This window comes from Silurus meridionalis, chromosome 7 (genome assembly GCF_014805685.1).
Source record: "Silurus meridionalis isolate SWU-2019-XX chromosome 7, ASM1480568v1, whole genome shotgun sequence".
In the NCBI taxonomy this organism is placed as follows: Eukaryota; Metazoa; Chordata; class Actinopteri; order Siluriformes; family Siluridae; genus Silurus; species Silurus meridionalis.
In genome coordinates this window covers 11932637-11952898 of record NC_060890.1, presented here as the reverse complement: position 1 = coordinate 11952898, position 20262 = coordinate 11932637, and the positions used below count along the sequence as shown (strand labels likewise).

The following is a 20262-nucleotide window of genomic DNA, read 5'->3' as shown; positions in this document are numbered from 1 at the left end:
GACGCTTGGAAGAGGATCTGAAGCCCATCCACTCCAAGCCCATTCTCTCCCCATATTTCCCAATAATTAGCACTGCTCTGCAGATGTTCCCCTTTTTTCCTTAAGTTTTCACAATGGGAGTGTGTTGCAGAATGGGACAAAAAAAAAAAAATCATGTGCTTCTCATTTAGTAGAGACATTTGAGATGTATGACGAAAAAAATTATAATTTCTTGTAAATGAGTTATTTGTTTGTTTTTTGGTATTTATACATCTGAGCCTATTTTCTTAATTGCTACTTTGGTATTTTGAAAAGACAGACTGATCATAAACATATTCACAAAGCATTATAACATGTACAAACATGTGCAAACATGGATATGTGATTCTCCAAACATTGTAATTTACATTACACTACACATTTGATCTTAATAAATCTGTGTGTGTGTGTGTGTGTGTGTGTGTGTGTGTGTGTGTGTGTGTGTGTGTATTTCTGTTTGAAATACACACACACAGACCCCCTGAGGTAACTAATGGGGATGAAGGCCAATTATGAAGCTCCCTCCTGTGTTACTGGCAGCATGTCCTCTTATCAGACTCCAATGTGATGAGCCTCAGCCCAGATATTTCCTTAGAGACAAAAACAGCACTGCAGCCAACTGTCACTGTATGATGACAAATATTTATAAATGCTTACTGGCTGAACGCATCTTCATTATAATTCAAAGACATGTAGTTTAGGTCATGACTTGGAGGCCTCACAAGGCTGTCAAAGTTGAAGCATGAAGAAGAATTCCTCAGCCTATACTGTTCTGCCCCAGTGTTTTCTTTGTGTTCTTCCATTATTTCCCGCACAGTTCTGGCTCTGATGTCCAGCATGTCTCCGGTCTTTGGAGGGTGACAGGGAGGAGGCCTCTAGACAGTGCTCTCTAAGGAGGCCACAGCTGGCCTCAGGTAATTGCAGCATGAACAAGGCCATGGAAAACGAGATCGGTCATACTGTCAAGCCAATTGACTTGAGCATTTTCAATGATCCTCGTGGACGCGTGAGGCCCGGCCAGTTCATCCCCTTTATGCAGGTGTGCTGTGTAAAAACTGAAAGACCTCAAAGTCCATTTGAATCAAATCATCAGGAAACAGTAATGCAAACCTGCAATGAATGCTGTCTTGAGTACTAAATGTGTGTGCATGTGTGGTGCAGCAAGTTCATGGGACATTTCATCAATTCATGGCAAGTATGAGTAACAAGGTTTTATTGAAGCTTGTGTCTCCATCTGCTGGTTGGAAGGCGTATTGTTTTAAATCTGCAATAAAAGACTGGGTTGCTAAATTTAAATATTGCTATTTCATATCCTCGTTTTTTTTTTTTCATTAAGCAAAACGGTTGTCTGCATCTGAAAAGCTTTGAAGGCGCACTGTAAACCTTAAAACCTCTTTTAATGGTTAACATATGAACACTAAAGTAAATATAAGATATGGTGAGCTCAACTATTTTTTTGTTCCTGTATCAAGTCGAATCTGGCCTTCTAAAAGAATGATGACCAATGACCTTTCTTTTAATGTATTCCCTGTTTACCAGAGGTAATTAAAGGCTGTTGTGAGCAATATTTCATCTGCTCCATCTGCTGAAATCAAAGGCCCACATAAAAAAGTTGCAACATGCAAAGGGAAGTAATGCTCTAGAAATAGTGTATTGTCACGCAACACCCACCTACATGAGAAATGAGCTCTTCTCATGCTCATTTCTGCCTGACAGAAACCAAAAAAGAATAAGCGCTTATTATAAATGGCACTAAACAATATGAGGCCTGGAAATAGCACAATATAAACTATTGTTATAAATGGTTTTATGTATACTGTTTAAAAAATGTAGGATGAAAACTTAAAACATGAGGGCAGAAAGGGGCTTAATTAATAATGTATGGTAAATGTAAGAAAATCAGCTCAAAACATATTTTTTAATTTAGCAATTTATTGTTCAACAGCTGGACATAAATACAATATTCCCAAAGCAGGAAACACATCAGTAATTTAAAATCAAGTGCACTTCAATATATAAAGTGTTTGTAATAAGCTGTATGCTTTGCTTTGTGGAGTGAGTACTTTAAAAGTAAGGCTTTATGGTGGGATTACAGGACAGCTTGTATGTCCTACTCCCTCTTCTACAGTGTATTATTCATAAGAGGTTTAATTTTGGGTTGTTGTTTTTTTTTACATAGATTGAACTTAACACAGATTGAGATGTGCCTCATGTGTGTCAATCCAAACAACTATTTGGCAGTGTGAAAATGTGTGCCAAAACCAACTGAAGAACATATTAAAGTATATAATAACATCATTGTAACTATGTTTTACAGTATACTGCTGGGGTCATCTTATTTGATTCTTATTTGAGTACAATCATTCTGGAATAACAGAGCATGAAAAACACATAACTCTAAAGTGTATGCACACACATGTTGGTGTAGGTGTGAGTATGTAAGACAGGACAACTTCTAAAAAGTACAAAAGTACAGACAATACACAACATTGTTACACTTGTGCTGATCAGTAAATACTGTATGTATACAATACTAACTTTGATTAGATTCATCAGCAAAGATCAGTGCAGACCACAGGTAAGACAATCAGATAAGCTCTTTAAATATAGCATAGCATTTAGTAGTTTGGTTTACATCGACCATCCTAGGAGCAATCCTTTTAAGTACAAAACAATATACCACTATAGTAGACATATATTATTACATAAAAAAATTACCAAGCAGCATTACAGTCACTCTTGATATCATTAAGCCATACAGCAGTTCATTACCAGCTTCAAACATTTAAAGTACATTTCTATATTAAATATTACTGAATGACAATTCTATGGAAGGTGGCAGTGTATCTCTTCACTAATTCATTTTTACTTAGATAAGTATCAGATCTGGCTGGGCTCTTGGTCAAGAAATAGCACATCTGAATATTTTGCGTCCATTAAATAGTGGTAACCATTCTGTCATACTTTTTTATTGTATACACATATCTAATGGTGAAAGAAGATTTTTTTTTGTCTTAATTATAAGAGAGTTACTTTGAATAATCGAGGAAAACACATTTTTATCATAATAAACTTTTAAGAAGGGATACTTACTTGGCATCCACATTAGTACACTATATTTTTCTTATAACGGCAGAAGGTTTTCAGTATCTACAGTAGGTTAGGTTTTAAAAAGCATATGTCTCCAGAATACAATATAGGAATGTTTAAGGTTAGTACTTTCTTATTACAATTTTGTTGGCATTAAAATAGACATTATGGTACAGAACACTGGTGTGAAAAACTAAACAGGACAGATGGCGGTGATGCATTGAGGTAGCCTGTGACAGTGTTAACTGTGAAGACAGACTTTTGCCCTCTTACGTACAGTATAATCAAGATTTTTAAAGAAAAATTAATTTAAAAATACATGTGATTGCTTATAGTGGTTTAAAAGCTTTTTAAAAAACTGTAAACGTTTTAAAATAATACCTGAAATTTTAGAGCAGGGGTATTCAGCTAAGGTCCAGCTGAGGTCAAAGGTCCAACTACATTATGTCATGCTTATAAAAGTGCGCTCGAGTGACCTTTCAATATTAACCTTGAATAATTTTTTTACATAGTAGAGAATACCAACTTTTTAATGTGCTTGCATGAAATGATTATTCTCTCTACAAAAACAAAGTAAACACTTATCTTCAAGAACATCTGCTTTCTTATCTCTTATCTCATAAATAAGAAATCTGCTTGTTGAATTATTGTCTCTAGCTAACATCTGGTATGTTGAGCTGCCGAAAAGTCAGAAAGACACGACACAAAAACTGCTACAGAAGTCATGTTTTTTCTTTTGTTTTTGTAGCTTTTACAATTCAATCCAATTAACTCCTTTGCCGTTATAAACACTGATCTGTTAGATGAAAACCCCTGCTGTAGATGATTATTATAATTTTGTTCTTTAAATATTGGCCATGTGTGTTAGCATGATATGAATCATGGCTACAATAAGTTGGATAATAGTTTAAGAACATATACTGTATAGTAATGCACATACAGTTTATTATACATTCATATATGTCAACACCTAACTATTAATCTATATGAATATGTATATTTGTGCATTGCATATAAATATAGAAATTGGAGTTACTGGAAGAGAAAATGCTCTATGGTTTTATGTGGCCTAGTTTTATAGTGTGTTCTAAGTGAATTATGACTGTCCTTAATCATTACAATACGCAAGAAAACCCCTTGGGCTTTGAATGTAACATGTGAGCTTCACTCAGTGGACTAATGATGCTCAGGTCTTTCTTTTGTGCTCTCAATTTTAATCATCTTGTACAGTCCCTGACTGTAATCCTACTTTCGATATATCAGGACTATGAGGAAGACCCAATAATAAGATTGGCTTAAAGTAGTTTACTAGAATACAGTATATATGCTAGTAATGCCCTATATAAAGCATGGCTTGACCTTGTATTTGATGCATGATATAGGGTAGTTAGATTTATATAAGCAAGCATACAAACATATGGATTTTTATGGTTATACTACAGTTTCACTGTGATCTTGAGCAGGATAAAATGTTCAGGTGCTATTCTGGATTGGTAGAGGTTTAACTGACGTTTCACATCTATGCAGTTCCTGTTTTTCACTGTATCATGGCTAATACGGATATTTCCATTTTATCGGTGTTAGCTGAAGAATACTAACTTCATGTGTCCAAAAAAAAAAAAAAAGCAGTGCTGTCATAAAAAATAATTTTGTGATACCCTGTCAGTGGTCTAAACCTTATTTTTGTTAGAAATATCAGTATTAGCTGCAATTAATTAAATAAATATTCATTCTTTTTGAATTTGGTGCTTTTTCTACAGAGGTGTGTTTACTTTCTGAAATTCCTCCATATACAGCCTTATACAAAATGGAATGGGTTCGATCATTGTGAAAAATCCGGCAGTGGCAGACATTGGTGTGACTGTGCTCTAAAATTTCACCATTGTATGCAAATTGGGCGAAAAAGCTCCAAAGATGGTAGACATACAAACAGATGGCAGCAGGAGTGTTTTACACTCCACATGTATATGGAATATACTGTAATATTTTATAGAAGTCATATATTGCAAAATATAAATTGTATACATTGTAAAATATATTAAATAGAAGTATTTTGCATGTGGCTACATATATTACTGTGGGAAATTGGGATCAAATAAAAAAGGGAGAGGAGCAGAAGATTTCTCATAGTTAGATTTTGTAGACCTACACACTGACTGTGTGTGTGTGTGTGTGTGTGTGTGTGTGTGTGTGTGTGCACGTGTTTGCGTGTTTGTGTGTTTGTGTGTGTGTGTGTGTGTGTGTGTGTGTATTCAAGGCTAAAAATGTAGCAATTCTGTTAAAACATATCTGACTTTTAGTTATTTATATTTTTATGGGTATTTATGTGTGTGTGTGTGGGGGGGGGGGGGGGGGTATGTGTGAGAGAGAGAGAGAGAGAGAGAGAGAGAGAGAGAGAAAGAAGTTGGCTGCTAGCCTGGTAAGATCTTTTCTTTGCCAGAGGAGTCACAGATGTGCCATCTGTCATTTAGTCTTCAGCTTGCCCTCTTTGGCCAGCTTGTCATTGAGTTGGCACAATTGGCGCAGGAAGCCATCGTTGGGCCCGATTTCTCTCTTGTGCCTTACTGTAGCCGTCGCCACTCGCACATCCATTTTATGGTACAGCATGAGGTAAGCAATAACCATCGTTGGGGAACGGCTGTAGCCTTCTCGGCAGTGAACATATACTTTTCCTAAAGTTAGAGCAGAGTAAAGGAGGTAGCTTTGCACACAATCATAGGAAAGACAATATTTGTCAGAATACAGCACACACAAAAAACACATACATGTATGCCCAAACGTATAAATGTATTATCGAGTACTCCATACCCCTGCAACTTCCCCTCACAAACTCCTACTATGCTTATTCTGCAGATTCTTTAAGCATCTGAAAATCAATCTCTGTCTCTCTTTTCCCATAGCCCCCTTAATTTTCTCCTAGGACTATGGTATACATGAGTATAGCAGAATACACTTTTACACTTTTGTGTGTCTTGAGAATTGAGCTTAGATCGGATAGGGGTTATCCACTCGATACATACATTTAAAACAGATTTAAAACTATTTCTGAGAGGTCTGACACACCATTTACTAATCTCTATACCTCTCAATACACTCTATTAATATACATTCTTTGACTGCTAATAACTCTGACTCCTTTCTAAACAAAACAAAACAAATTAGACACACACAAGAAATGACAAAGGACTCTTGTGAAAAGTGGAATGAGCTTATTTGCTCATTATATTTGATACAACCATTAGGTTTTAGTCTAGCTCACTGTAGACACATATCACAAGTATAAATGGACATGATTAAACTCAATCAACATGCAACAGAAATGCAAGAACCATGAAACAATCAGGTATAAAAAGAACCCAACGTGATCTTATTATCGGTGACCTTCTACTATAACCTGTCTCATATGTAATTGCAACCCTGAGCAGATGTTCTCTCCAGAGAAAGATCAATGTGTGTCTAGTGCTCTGATACCCACCAGTCTCATTAAGATTCAGTGACCCAGTCTGTTCACAGAATGTCACTGAACATTCTCTGAACACAACTGTCACGAATGTGAGCAGTGAAACAGGGCAGGAGTACAGCACCTAATCAGAGAATCTTTTTTTTATTTTTGCTTAAATTCTCATTTAAAAGATTGTCTTTTAACATGTCTCGGTTCTGTTGACAGAGAGGATCTGCAGAAGGCCTCATGCATTATAATCATTCTTCTGCTCTGTCACAGATGTCATAAAATCCATGGCATAAAACATGATCCTGAGAGAACAAATTCTATGTATATAAACAAATAAATAAATAAAATATATCCAGTATGCATCTTATAAGTTAATAAATACATTATTTATTTATATATAGGTTGAAATTGTATATAATGGTACCCAAAAGCAAGCTAAAGTTAATTTGTACAATGTAATTAAGACGAATCAAAATTTTATATAAAGTAACATAATATTTAAATAAAAAAATAAAGTGCTCTGTGCCTTGTCTTTGTCTTAGTTTAGATGATTACATTATTTTTCACTGGGAAAAATGTACATCAATTCACTGTTTAGTTTTCAAGGAAACAATAATTAGCTGTCAGCTTATAAAACAATGAATATAGCTGAGAAATGCCCGGTATTCTGCACTTGTGAGCTACAATGTGAGCTATAAAATAAATACATCTCAAAAATATTTATAGACATAATTATAAAGGAACTACTTATAGGGTCTATTGAGAAAGATGTTGCTTATAAAAAAATGTTTACAATCACGATTTGTGACATACCTTTTCCATTTGCGTGTGCCAAAGCCTTATCAATAAAGTCGGCCCCTTCCTCAAAGAAGGCACTGAGGTTAAACTGTTCCGTGTCATTGGCCTTTATGCCATGGTATGTGATCCCACTTCCTGCATAGAACTCAGAGTTGGTGTTCACGTGCATGAAGGAGTTGCCCTCTGCTGTGTTCAGTATGTGTGTGATGCCGAGTCGTTGAAGACGCATCACATTCTGGGCCACAAACCTGACAAGCAGAAGGAGAACTTCACCTTATCCACAGGAACTCTGATAATGTTATATGTAAAATCAGTCAGCCCTGTCCAATAAAAATAAAACAGCTGAAAAGCTACATTCACTAACTGAACTGCATTAAAAATGAATAACTTTTGCATCTTCTTTTTTCCTTTCAGACACATGCACATTAATACTTTTTATATATTTATGTAATGGTATTGTAATAGTCCTGTTATGGTGATCTTGCTGCTTGGTGTTCATGGCATACTATAAAATCCAGACAGAAAAGCTTCTTCCACCCCGCACTATTTGCCATGATTAACTGGAACCTGACAGGAATAAATCGTGGAGCCACTTTTAGACAGCAGAGATGTCAATCCATGTTACTGAACCTCAGGGGATGGCAGTGTTCTAAACCACTACAGACACAGCAACCAGATCTTGGCTGCTGCCCAAAAGCATATAAAGAGCCACAGACTCTGAGCACCATGCCCAGAATAGGGCTTTGAGGTAAAGAAAGAAAGCAAGAGAAGAGAAAAGAGTCACAAGCAGAGTGGAGTGCTAGGTCATCATGTTGTTCCATTGCTTCTGTTCTGCTCTAGCACCTGCTACACTTTTATCTTTATCTGCACCCAGTCCAGCTTTTTATATTGCTCCTTTTTTTTCGGCCATATACTATAGAGGAGCATGATGTAATACAGATAGATGCATAAATTGCTATGTAGATAGATGAATGAGGAAATAATGAGTCGGTTGCTTCATGATTTTACCAATAAAGTCTGCTTCTATCCAAAACCATTCATTAACTTACTTACAAAAGGTAAAAAGAAAATGACAAAACCTCCTATTATTAATTAATAGGTGAAGGGGTTATGAACTCTACCTGGATGATGAATTGTGAAACTTGATCTAATCCCCAAAACCCATCAATCAAATGCTCACACCGAACTCATCTATCCATCCAAAGCTGCAGGAGATTGCAGTCATACCTCTCGCTGGCCTGCTGTGCTCCCTCACCCACAGCTTACTGCAGTCTCTACACATACATTATTAATAGAATCCTCACGAAGAGGTGAAGCGTGCCTGGCACAGAGACCACTCCATTAAACATCCTCTATATACCTGTTCTAGTTAAAACATGCTTTTCTTACTTTATTCAGTTTTAACATCAAGTTATGTCACTCTATTTTCATGTGTGCTGAAAATGTCACAATTCCTAGCGGGCAAAATATTACAAAATCTCTAGCCATGTGAAATCTACAGGAGCAGGGGTAGTTCAAAGGACTGAACTCAAATTGAGTTCAAATCCATATTTAGAGAAAATATTAAACATAATATTGTCAAAAGGTGAACAAACAAGATGTTATTATCATCTAAAACTCTGTTTGTGCACTAGTGTGTCATGTCAAATTTAATTTGTTTGAGTAGAATGAATGTAGAAACGTCCCACACACACAAATTCTTCCAATTCCAAAAGCCGATTGGAATATTTCTTCAGTTTTACATGGGTTATTTCAACAAAATCCATACCACCTTCACCATTCACTTATGAAAGAATGTCTTATAGGGCTGTTTTACACTTCATGCCACAGCAACCTAATTTCAATAAATAAATGTAGGAAACTTTATTTCACTGACCTTTTCAACAAATCACATTCTGGTCTGCTTAAAGTGTAAACAGGCCTTTTCACAACTGTATCACACCAAACTCTCCAAAGCTAAATAAAGACTATCTGAATAAAACAACATAATCCCACTGATATTACAGCACAATGTCTTTGCGTTTTCAGTTCCTTAACCGATTTTAATTTATTCGGGACGTTTTCCTTCCCATCTATACATCCAATTTAGCATTCACCACATTCTTTTTGCTACATAGCACTGGATGTTCTGTACACTGGTCATATGATTTTGGCCAGCTAAGACAGATGATATATGGAACATCAAACCTTGAATCGATCCACATTGTTGGAAAGCAATAAATACACGCAAAACCACTTCTCATGCCTGTAGATGCCTCTGGTGTGTGTAATCAGGCATGAATGCAAATCGGATATTATTGCATACATTTTTTTATTAAGGAAATTGTTGGTATTATTAAATTTAATCCACTTTTTGGAATATTTTTACTACAATGAAGATAACATTAACAGTATAATATTAATATATAGGATGAGTGGGCTATATACTGATGCACTAAAAGTATTTTTTGTTGTTATTATGAGAAATTCGACAAGCACAAAGTGATATGTTGTTTTTTTTAGTATGGTTAATTGGTGCTTTAAAAAAGAAATAAATAAATAAAAGAAGAAGGCTGGATATAAGCGATGAGGATGCTCATAAATGCTTATAAATAAGAGTCACAAATGATACCTTGTTTCCACTCAGAGTAGGCTTTGGGTAAAACACTGCTCCATCTCAATAAAAGAAAATGTACCAATTAACCTACACGATTAGAGCAGTGGTTTAACTCTTTCAGTGCCATTGCCTGGAGACTGATAGTGAAAGGTTATGTTAATGGATCTATTCTATTCACAGCGTCTTATCTAAGCACAAAATTCAAATAGGCTGATAAAAAACCCGGGTCTACCTGCCAGTTGCAGCTCCTGCAGCGAATGTAAACACAGGTTAAAGTGCCACCGATAAGAACAGAACAATAGGCCGCCATAACTTACGCATTTCCTATGTAAATCCTAGGAAACACCTCGTTGAAATGTTGCGCCGGTAAACTGTAAAATCCGCTGCTGTCGGACAAAAGCTCGTTGAGTTGCTGCACGGTAGCCTCGCCTTCTGGTACGCGCACTTCCGCCGCTAGCTTGGCGGGGCTGTGGTGCAGCTTCTTCATGGTTTTCTAGATGCCTTCCAAAGCCAAACAAGTGTCAGATCCGGCTTGTCAGTTTTTCATTATGCTGCATATTTTATTTGTTGTTTGAATTTTAGCTCCACTGGTGGTGGTGGTTTGCGCTCGGTGGGTTCCTTGTTTGTGCAGACACACCCCGATTCGCCCGAGGCGCTTAGACACTTCGGAGAGAGAAAGTGGTGGAGAAACACCAAGAGCGGCACGCGCGCCGACGAACAAGTCTACGAGCGCGCCATTAAAGGGACCAGTGTGTCACGAGCGCCAGTCACACACCAGCACGTACAGACGGGTGACAAATTAAAGGAAAATCCGTGGCTTTGTTATGCTGTGCAGAAGCATTTTATTAGGGTTGGCAGGGTTTGGGTTTATGTGTCTCCTAGAGCAAAGAGTCAGTGCAATCAGTGCAAAGTTATTCCGAATGATCACCTTTGTCCTATGATTTCTGTTTTTACATGTAAACAATCTCTTTAAGAATGATTATACCCCAACACCCGATAGAAGTAGCAAAATGCAAAATGTTCTTTACATCTACATCCTTTACATTTAACACATTTTCTTGAAATACTATTTTTAAGTGATCAACAACTGAAAATAAATGGATATCTATAACGAGATGTTCCATTGATTTGGTTGCCTTCGTCGATGGTTGCATGATTGTAGAGCTGCACATTCACTACCCCATTTATCTCCACATACAGTAGATATTATCGCTCCTCATAATCAGTTCTGGGAACAGCAACACGTTAATGGATGTCCCCTGCTCCAGGAATCACACTGGCCCAGGGTCAGGGAACAAAGAAGATGGCGGGACAGTTAATAGCATTATTGCTAAGTCTGTGTCTGGGATTATTTGAAAGTATCCAGTGACTGCTAAAGTCCTGCTTTACAGCAAATAATCAGAATTTCATTTTAATATGTTTCTGCAAATAAAGTGTAGGTCTGTGTGTATACAGATGCATTTCTATTGTAAGATATTTTAGATATATATCTAAAACAATGTTTATACTAGTTTATTTTAGATATTATCTGTCTCAGTTGCCCAAATTAAATATGAATATTGTACAGTAGAATCAGTGCTAAGCAGCAAAAAGAACACAATGCATGTTAAGATGTATGCATCTGGTCTGTGTTTTTAGATGAAAACCTTTACTGTCCTGGAATCTTTACTGAATCCTATAATCCTGGTTATAAATACAGTATATTAGCTCTTCTGTGTTTACACAGTGACAATGGTGACAGGAAACACATCTGCTGTATTCAACATAGTTGAATAAAGGTATGTCTAAACCTGCTCAAAACAAACTGCAAGGTTGTATGCTGGATGATTGTCTGTTGCTGACTGTCAGCTGCCTAGTACTAAGTTACTCTTGAAAATCACTATAGTCAAGTGTCTATTCTGATAGCCCCTCTGTTTAATTTCCTATGCCGTTTTTGTTGCCGTCTTGCCACACCAAAATATATATTTTTTGAGTTAGCATGATTTATTAAAACAGTTTAAGTTGAAAAATTACTTTATTTTGTTTTTCTCCATCTGCACCTTGCCCTTAAATAAAAACTTAAAATATGTTTTATCTATAAGGACCCTTTTACACTGCCTCTGTGTCTTCACTGTTTATTTGACAAGACAATGCTCAATTCTGTTTTTATACATAAGGGGGCGACACTCTCACATTAATCCTTCAAGACTTTAGTTAACGCTGGTAAGGTTGAAAGGTGTTCTATTGCAGGCTATTTTGTGCACATTTTTCAAATAATCTTTTTATGCAAAATTATTACTTAAAATCACTGTTCAATGTGTTCAGTGAAAATATGTCAATAGACAGCTGATCGGCTTGCTCTTGATCTCAGATTTAAGGTCTCATGTGGCCTTCTACTGATCTGTTCTTTAGAAAGAAATCTGCATTTTGTTTAACTGACAGTGCCAAACTGAAGCATAAACACACAGAGAATGGCTTAAATTACAACAGACTTGTGGGAAAATCTAATTGCCTTCTTCTTAAATGGATTGTGGTTGTACACAAAGCTTATATTTAGAAGGCTGTAGATCTTTTTTACTGTTATTTGTTGAGCAGCAGGGGTCTCTCTTTCATTCTCTCTCTCTCTCTCTCTCTCTCTCTCTCTCTCTCTCTCTCTCTCCATTCCTTCTCATTCTCCTGCCCAATTAACACCCAGTATATCCCCCCTGCATATAAAAAATGTATGCAGTTGTTAGTAATATGATTTTAAATATAGGTTGCAGTGTTAGCAGGGATATAACTATAATTCTTGCCTGAACAGTTGTCTTTAACTGCAGTTTGTTCTGGTACCCTTTGAAACAGTCCTTGAATAATGGCCTTTGTAAAACAATCTAACTTGCACAGACATCAACTCAACAACACTGACTCATGCATAATAAACCATCTGCTGGTCAACCCACATATGTCCCATATTAAGAGCATACCTGAGTAGCTTTAAGAGAGAAAGAGAGAGAGAGAGAGAGAGAGAGAGAGAGAGAGAGAGAGAGAGAGAAGCAAGGTCAAGAAACTCTATGTTTGTCATTGAAATGACGTAATGTATCCCTGTATCCCTGTTTAGTGTTTTTGTTTGCTTTATAAATAGCGGCCCACATGTTCATAATGCAAACATCATGAGGTAATCAAATATGTTTTTTAGTTTTTTTTTATATAGCAGTTTTAGTTATTTTAATTGCGGCTTTATTCTTGAAACCCATGCATAAGGTAACGACAATTTTAAGTATACAGTATGTGGCATTAACACTTTTCACCCCCCATGCTATTTACACAAGTGGATTTCAAGTAGAGCATTGCCCTGGAGCTGCAATGTTACAGGAAATCCTAAGCTTTATCAGTGCTGCATTCTGACTTTATAATGTAAGAGAAGCACAATATCTGTCCCAGTATATATGTATCTATATTTAGAGATGCAGCAAATAATTTTTATGATCTTGTGAGACTTCTGGGTTGTCTAAATATTCACCATTGAGATGTGTGAGGGTCAAAAGCAATGACTGACACTGATCACTTTAGCAAGAGCAACTTAACACTAGCTCTAAATTCTTTATAGACTTAAAATTTTTCATAATTTTGATAGTTACTACATACATGTAATAGTGTTACCTATATGTAATACTTCGTTCTTTCAAAATGTACAAAGGTGAATTTGCATTTCTAAATATTAATTTGAACTTCCATGCTATTTTTAATTGTTCTCCACAATTGTTTTCAGCAAAATACATTTTAAATACTTTTCCAACTGTGTGTTGCACTCTATGAGAACCTGACAGATTTGAACAAAAATCCCCAAAGAATCCATTTGAAAAAATTGTGTTTAATGCTAAAAATATTATATGTTATATATAATATAATTTAATATTTTATCCTTGAATGACACAGGACCTATCCCAGCAAGCCCATTTATATCAGCATCCACTGGGTGCTGGTGTCTTAATGTTCTTCTTTGTCATAAATCAAAGTTTAAGTCTGATTATTTACAGCACTAAAATGCTGATTTAAATGAGAAGGAGTCAGTTAAGACATTAATCACTGTGTGCTGAACTGTGGTAAGCTACTATAAATACTGAAAGCAAGCTGACAAGAAACGGTTCCCTTCATTTTGGCCTCAAAGTTGTGGCCCCATCTGCAGAGCCTCATGAGATCACTGACCCTGAACACTCTGTGAGTGGTTCAGTACAGCAATGTTATGTAATTCAAGGACCGAGCTCATGAAGATTCTCACTGTGGAGAATGTTATTGTGTTTCTTGTGTTCTGTATTGTTTTGTGTGACATTTTGAACTCAAATATTACTCAACAGTTGTTTTTTTTGTTTTTTTACACTTAACAGATGAACATTAAGTAAACACAATTTTTAAATGTGGAAAACATAAATGTATATTTAGATATTTATTTTTTTCATAATACTGTACCATAGTGAGTTTAAGACTGCCAAAGAGATTACTAGCTCTTCCATTATGGACACAACAACCATCCAAACACAGCTGTCTTTATCTGATTGCACTAAAACACAGGATTTAGTAAAAAGCTAAATTGTTCTGAAGATGCTGTTCAAAGTAGGCAAAACTGGAGCAGTGCAGATTTTCCAGCCGAGTTGCGGTCTGTGGTTAACTGGTTAAAAACTTAAAAACTTGGCAGACATGCTATGAACATGGTAATCAGGGCAGATTACAAACCAATGATCATCTTTACACATTATATATACTTATGTGTCTTTTTTCATCTCTTTTAAACAAAACTGATTTTGTTAAAGCTTTATTTGTTATATAATAACATATAGCTTTTTAACTTTAACATCTGCCATTTTCTATAATATAGTATTATTTTTCTTATCTTGAGTAAATGAACTTCCCTTTTCTTAATGGCTCTAATCTAATCTAATCTAATCTGATCTAATATATTCTAATCTGATTTGTTAAATATTGAACATGTAATTTCACTGAGTGAGAGAATAAAAATTCTGCTTATATTTTGCCACTGGCTATAAGAGCCCAGTCTTTCCATCAGCATCTTTTGTAAAAGCCCTCATTCTGTCCACTCAGTAGGTCTTAGAGCTGCAGTGTGTGTATGTGTGCTAACCTTGTGGTGTGCCTATCTTTAGATTTTACTCCTCTGCCATTGCCACGTCTCCCAGCTCCCTGCTCACTTGCACATGCATACTGCAGTTACTGAGCAGATGAAAATAGGCATTTTCTTCTGAGAGACACGTGTCAGATGTTTTTTTTTATTGTAATTGAATGGTTCTGCACTAAGTTGCAACCTAAGGGAAGCTGGGCGACCTCTGTTGCTGCATAAATTACTACTATACTTTGCCTGAAGAAAGATTTTCCATCTCCTGCCTTAGTCCTGTTCTGGAAAAGATCCATAGCAAGAGGCATTTTTCCCTACTCCTTTCTTTAACGTTCCTTTACATTTTTAGTATTTTGAAGTATTATTGCTTGCCTTATTGCATGTTTGTGGATAAACTTAAACTTAAACTTAAACATAAACTGTGAAATTCTCATTGGGATAAATAAAGTCTCTATCTATCTATCTATCTATCTATCTATCTATCTATCTATCTATCTATCTATCTATCTATCTATCTATCTATCTATCTATCTATCTAATTCTCATTGGGATAAATAAAGTATCTATCTATCTATCTATCTATCTATCTATCTATCTATCTATCTATCTATCTATCTATCTATCTATCTATCTATCTATCTATCTATCTATCTATCTATCTATCTATCTATCTATCTATCTATCTATCTATCTATCTATCTAGCCGACCAATCCATCTATTTACTGTATGCTGTAGGTGTTATGCCAAAATAAGTGTTTAAAACAACTTCTCAAGTAACAGACACAAGTTTGATGGAGTAAAATGGATGAGTCTGGTATGTTTAGCTTATCTAAAGTCAATAAACGAAAGGCATTCCCTGGGTGTATCTTTTCTTTTCGCACACAGACCAGGACTGCATTTGCTTAATCTTATTCTTGGGTGTTAAATAAGGTCAGAGTTTCAGGTCATGATTAGACATCCACCAAAATTCTGCTGAAATTCCACACATTTGAAAATCTCCAATCAGAAGTCGGTAGAGCATTTTCACATTTAGCTCCTAAACTTTGGAACACTCTTCCTGACAGTGTTCGGGGTTCAGACACACTCACCCAGTTTAAGTGCAGATTAAAAACATATCTTTTTAGCAAAGCCTACACATAACACACATCACATCATAACCTTGTGCTCCAGAACATCTGATCACATGCACATTATCAACTTGTGCTGTTAATATCATGAACAGCAGCTACGTTAATTCCTCTCCACTGCTTCTCTTTCTCTCCCCATCCCGAGGCTTCCTGAGGTTTGGCCAGCTCCAGTCACGTCCCACCTCGTGAAGATTATGGACTTTAAAGAAGTAGATGCCGAACTCGCAAACATCCTGAACCATCTAGAGACGTACCAGTGCCAATTGGATCCCACTACATGTGTGGAGTTTTGACATTGGACCGCCTGGAGTGTTTAAAGGCTCTGGCATGGAGAAGCTGTTGCTGGATCTGTGATGATCACAAATGTTGAGCTCAGTAGCTCCTACTTTTATACCAAAGACTGTAGAAAGAACATTTACTTATAATCTTATACTCCAATACTCATGTTAGTTCTCACTCTCCAGAGTTCTGTATTGTTGAAAGATTTATGATCAAACTCTTGATGTCACCCAAATGAGGATGGGTTCCCCTTTGGAGTCTGGTTCCTCTCAAGGTTTCTTCCTCATAACATCTAAGGGAGTTTTTCCTTGCCACCGTCACCATGGCTGCTCATCAGGGATAAATGCACACCATTCACAGTGACTGTTGATTTCTGTAAAGCTGCTTTGAGACAATGTCTTTTGTGAAAAGCGCTATAGAAATAAACTTGACTTGACTTGACTTGACTGATTAGTGTTAATTATTAAAACCATCCTATTTACATTTCATATTTTACCTCAAGTATTTTTAGCAATTAAATCACTGTTTATGATTGATTTAAGCCAAGTGGTTTAACACTAAGTTTCTGAATAATCTTAGTGTTAATAATTTAACTAAAGCATTGCATTCACTATTTTGCATGAAAAGGTTTGCTGATTTTGAGGCAGAGAAGTGCATTTGAGTGTGTGTGCTTACCTCCCCCCCTTTCTCTGCAATGCAGTGTGTGAGGCTGCCTAGGGAGCTCAGCTGCACACTTTAGTGCTGCTGTTCGTTTCTTCTTCACTGTGCCATACGGCAGTGTTTTACCTCAGTAATATCTCACAATCCCCAGTGACCTTTATATTCACCTCTAAAACACTAGTGATCGAAGCTGCAAGCTATTGGCCTCATTAAACAGAGCTAGTGTCACTGTGACTTTGAGTTTCTATGTTCTTTTGTGTAATCATACATAAAAACAGTTTTAAAGCAGTATTGACCTGGCTAATACTGCTCTTACAGGCACAGGTGCTGCATACATTAATGCTGACCTACATTCTGTAGGAGACTGAACCAACAGAGCAGGAGGAGTGGGATACGGTGATGCAGGTCATAGAGATTGGTGGCACCACTGACATCACTAACATCCTGTGTTGATGTTTAAAATGTCCTAATTTTATTAAAAATAAAACAAATTAAAAATGCTAAAAAGAATTCACAATTTCTACAGAGATAATCTGTAAACATTGTTACAAAGAATTAAATGTAAAATTTATCTGTACAAGGTTGTTTGCTCACTGGGTCCTGTTTAATACAAGAAATTCAAAATATTTAATCGGCATACACTTATCTGTACACCTGCACATGCATGCAGTTATCTAATCAGCCAATCTTCTGCCATCATCAACACCATGCGAATGCAGCATGCAGCATTCAGAAACTGCTAATCTCCTGGAAGTCTGTAGCATTTACACAGAATAGTGCGCAAAAATAGCAGAAGAGCACATCAGGTTCTATTCATGTCAACCAAGAATTAGAACCATAGGCACAGAGTTTGAGCTTGTACATGAACAATGTTTCCTGTCCTGCAAATCATTGCAAAACATTCATTTTTCAAACATTCTGTTTGAAAAATGAATATAATAATAATAATAATAATAATAATAATAATAATATGAATATGAATATGAATATGAATATGAATATGAATATGAATAATAATCTTTATTTTATATAGCACCTTCAAAAGTAGCATCTCAAGCATTATATACGTGTGTGTGTGTGTGTGTGTGTGTGTGTGTGTGTGTGTGTGTGTGTGTATATATATATATAATGGTAATAATAAGAGAATTAATAAAAAAATAATTAGAGAATAATTATTATAAGAAGAATAATTAAATATTCACAGAATACATCACAAAAAATTAGAAGTCACATAAAAGCTATCCTGAAAAAGTGAGTTTTAAGAGCAGATTCAATTACAGTAAAAGACTTGGCCTGTCTAATCTCAGTGTAGAGAGAATTCCACAGCTTTTGAACATGTGAGGAAAAACCCTGATCACCTATAGAGCATAAAGGGGTAGGGGGAACAACTTAAAGACCGGAATCGGAGGAACGGAGATCTTGCCTTGGAGTGTAGACAGTTAAAAGTTGCATCAAATAATGAGGTGCCGCACCATGTAGGGCTTTTTAGGTCAGCATTAGAATTTTAAAATTAATCCGGAAACTGACAGGGAGCCAATGCAATGGCTCCAAAACTGGAGAAATATGCTCACCAGACCTGGTCTTAGTCAGAATCTCAACAGCTGAATTTTGAACAACCTTTTATTTCTTTCATATAGATTTCGAAACCTCAACAAGCAAAGCATTACAGTAATCAATGCGTAAAAAAAATTAGGAATTGATACATTTTTCAGCAACCAAAAAATATAACATTGATGAAATGAAACCATATATATATATATATATATATATATATATAAATTACTAGGATTATATAAAATAAAAAAAAGAAAACATTAAGCCAAAAAATGATGCTGTTGTTCAGAATCAAATCAGCAATTATATATGTGGCTGTGGAAGTGGGAGTGTGGTTGGTTTGGCAGGTTGAACCAACAGGTACATGTGAGGATTCTCACCTACTGTCTCTGTTTGTGTATTTACGTTTTTAGTGACTGTTATTAGCCAGAATGAGAGAAAGAGAGAGAAAAAGAGAGGGGGCAGAGCTGGCAAAACATGTTCTTGATACAAAAAGAGTGATCTAACCTGGAATGAGGCAAAAGGCCATACTTAAAACTTTAAAGCATGTCAAACTGCATGTCATACTTTAATGTCATACTTCTATGACAGGTACAAACGGGTGGGTCACATGCCTTTGCTATTTGCAACAGGTAAAAATTATAATTATTTTATCTGTGATGAAATGATTAACAAATGACATACGTAACAAGTTTCAGCTTAAATTGATTAAAGTAACGTAAATAATATGAAGTGTTCCTCTCATATAGCAAGTTTCATCCAAACTAAAATCAACTGATTAAACTAGTGGAATCTGGTGTGGTTAATGCTGGACAGAAATGAAAACCTGCACCTATACCAGACCTGTGTGGATTAGACTGGACAAAGATTTCTTAGTGGGTTTAGCTGTAAAATGTGAAGGTAAAAAAAAGATTTGCTAGCCTTTATTATTTCTTTTGTTTATTTTAATTTTGTTCTTATTAATTATTGTATCATATTTCACATTCACATTGGTACTTCTTTTTGTTTATTTATTACTTTGTGTTATTTGCACCACTCACTATAACCGAACAAAATGTACTCAGTATATTTACAGTAAGTGATTAATGTGTGCAAATGACCGATAGCATAAGTCTCATTTATCGTCAGTAATTCCGTTGCTAGCCTAATACTGTGTTCTGTTTCTAGTTTTATACGTTTAATTACTGGCCAGTGCAGGTGCAAGGCCTGCCACGTCCTGATTTCCTTTTCTTTTTTCTTTAAGATGAAAGGGCTTTGCCACCATTAAATCATTATACTGAGAAAGCATAATAAATTTAGGAGATAATGGTGGCAGATGATGTACCTGTGGTCAAATAGAAAATGATATGCGGTAACCATTGACAAATAAGAAAGAGAGTTGTTACCTAGACTGTAATAAAAGAAAGTATAAAAAGGTTGTGTTTTTGCTGTAACTTTGGACACTTCCATGGAACGGTCTGACTTTGATTCTGCTGGAATAAAGCCTGAAGTTTTGACATTACAACTCTGGATTCTGTTTCTGATTGGAGTCTTTATTTTGATACTGAATTGTTTGTTCAGAGTAATGAAGCACTTACTTATTAAAGTTACTTGTATTTTAAAGAC

The 20262-nt window shown here is 35.9% G+C and overlaps 1 protein-coding gene across 1 annotated transcript; it reads right to left on the bottom strand.

Moving 5' to 3' along the window:
• Positions 1-1930: 1930 nt before the first annotated feature.
• On the bottom strand, positions 1931-10709 carry dusp3a (dual specificity phosphatase 3a). The gene is made up of 3 exons (XM_046854660.1): positions 10271-10709; positions 7373-7605; positions 1931-5780 (listed from the first exon to the last, which is right to left on the bottom strand). Exons 1-3 carry the CDS (start codon positions 10438-10440, stop codon positions 5572-5574), a joined length of 612 nt encoding a protein of 203 aa, XP_046710616.1. The 5' UTR covers positions 10441-10709; the 3' UTR covers positions 1931-5571.
• Between the last annotated feature and the right edge of the window lie 9553 nt (positions 10710-20262).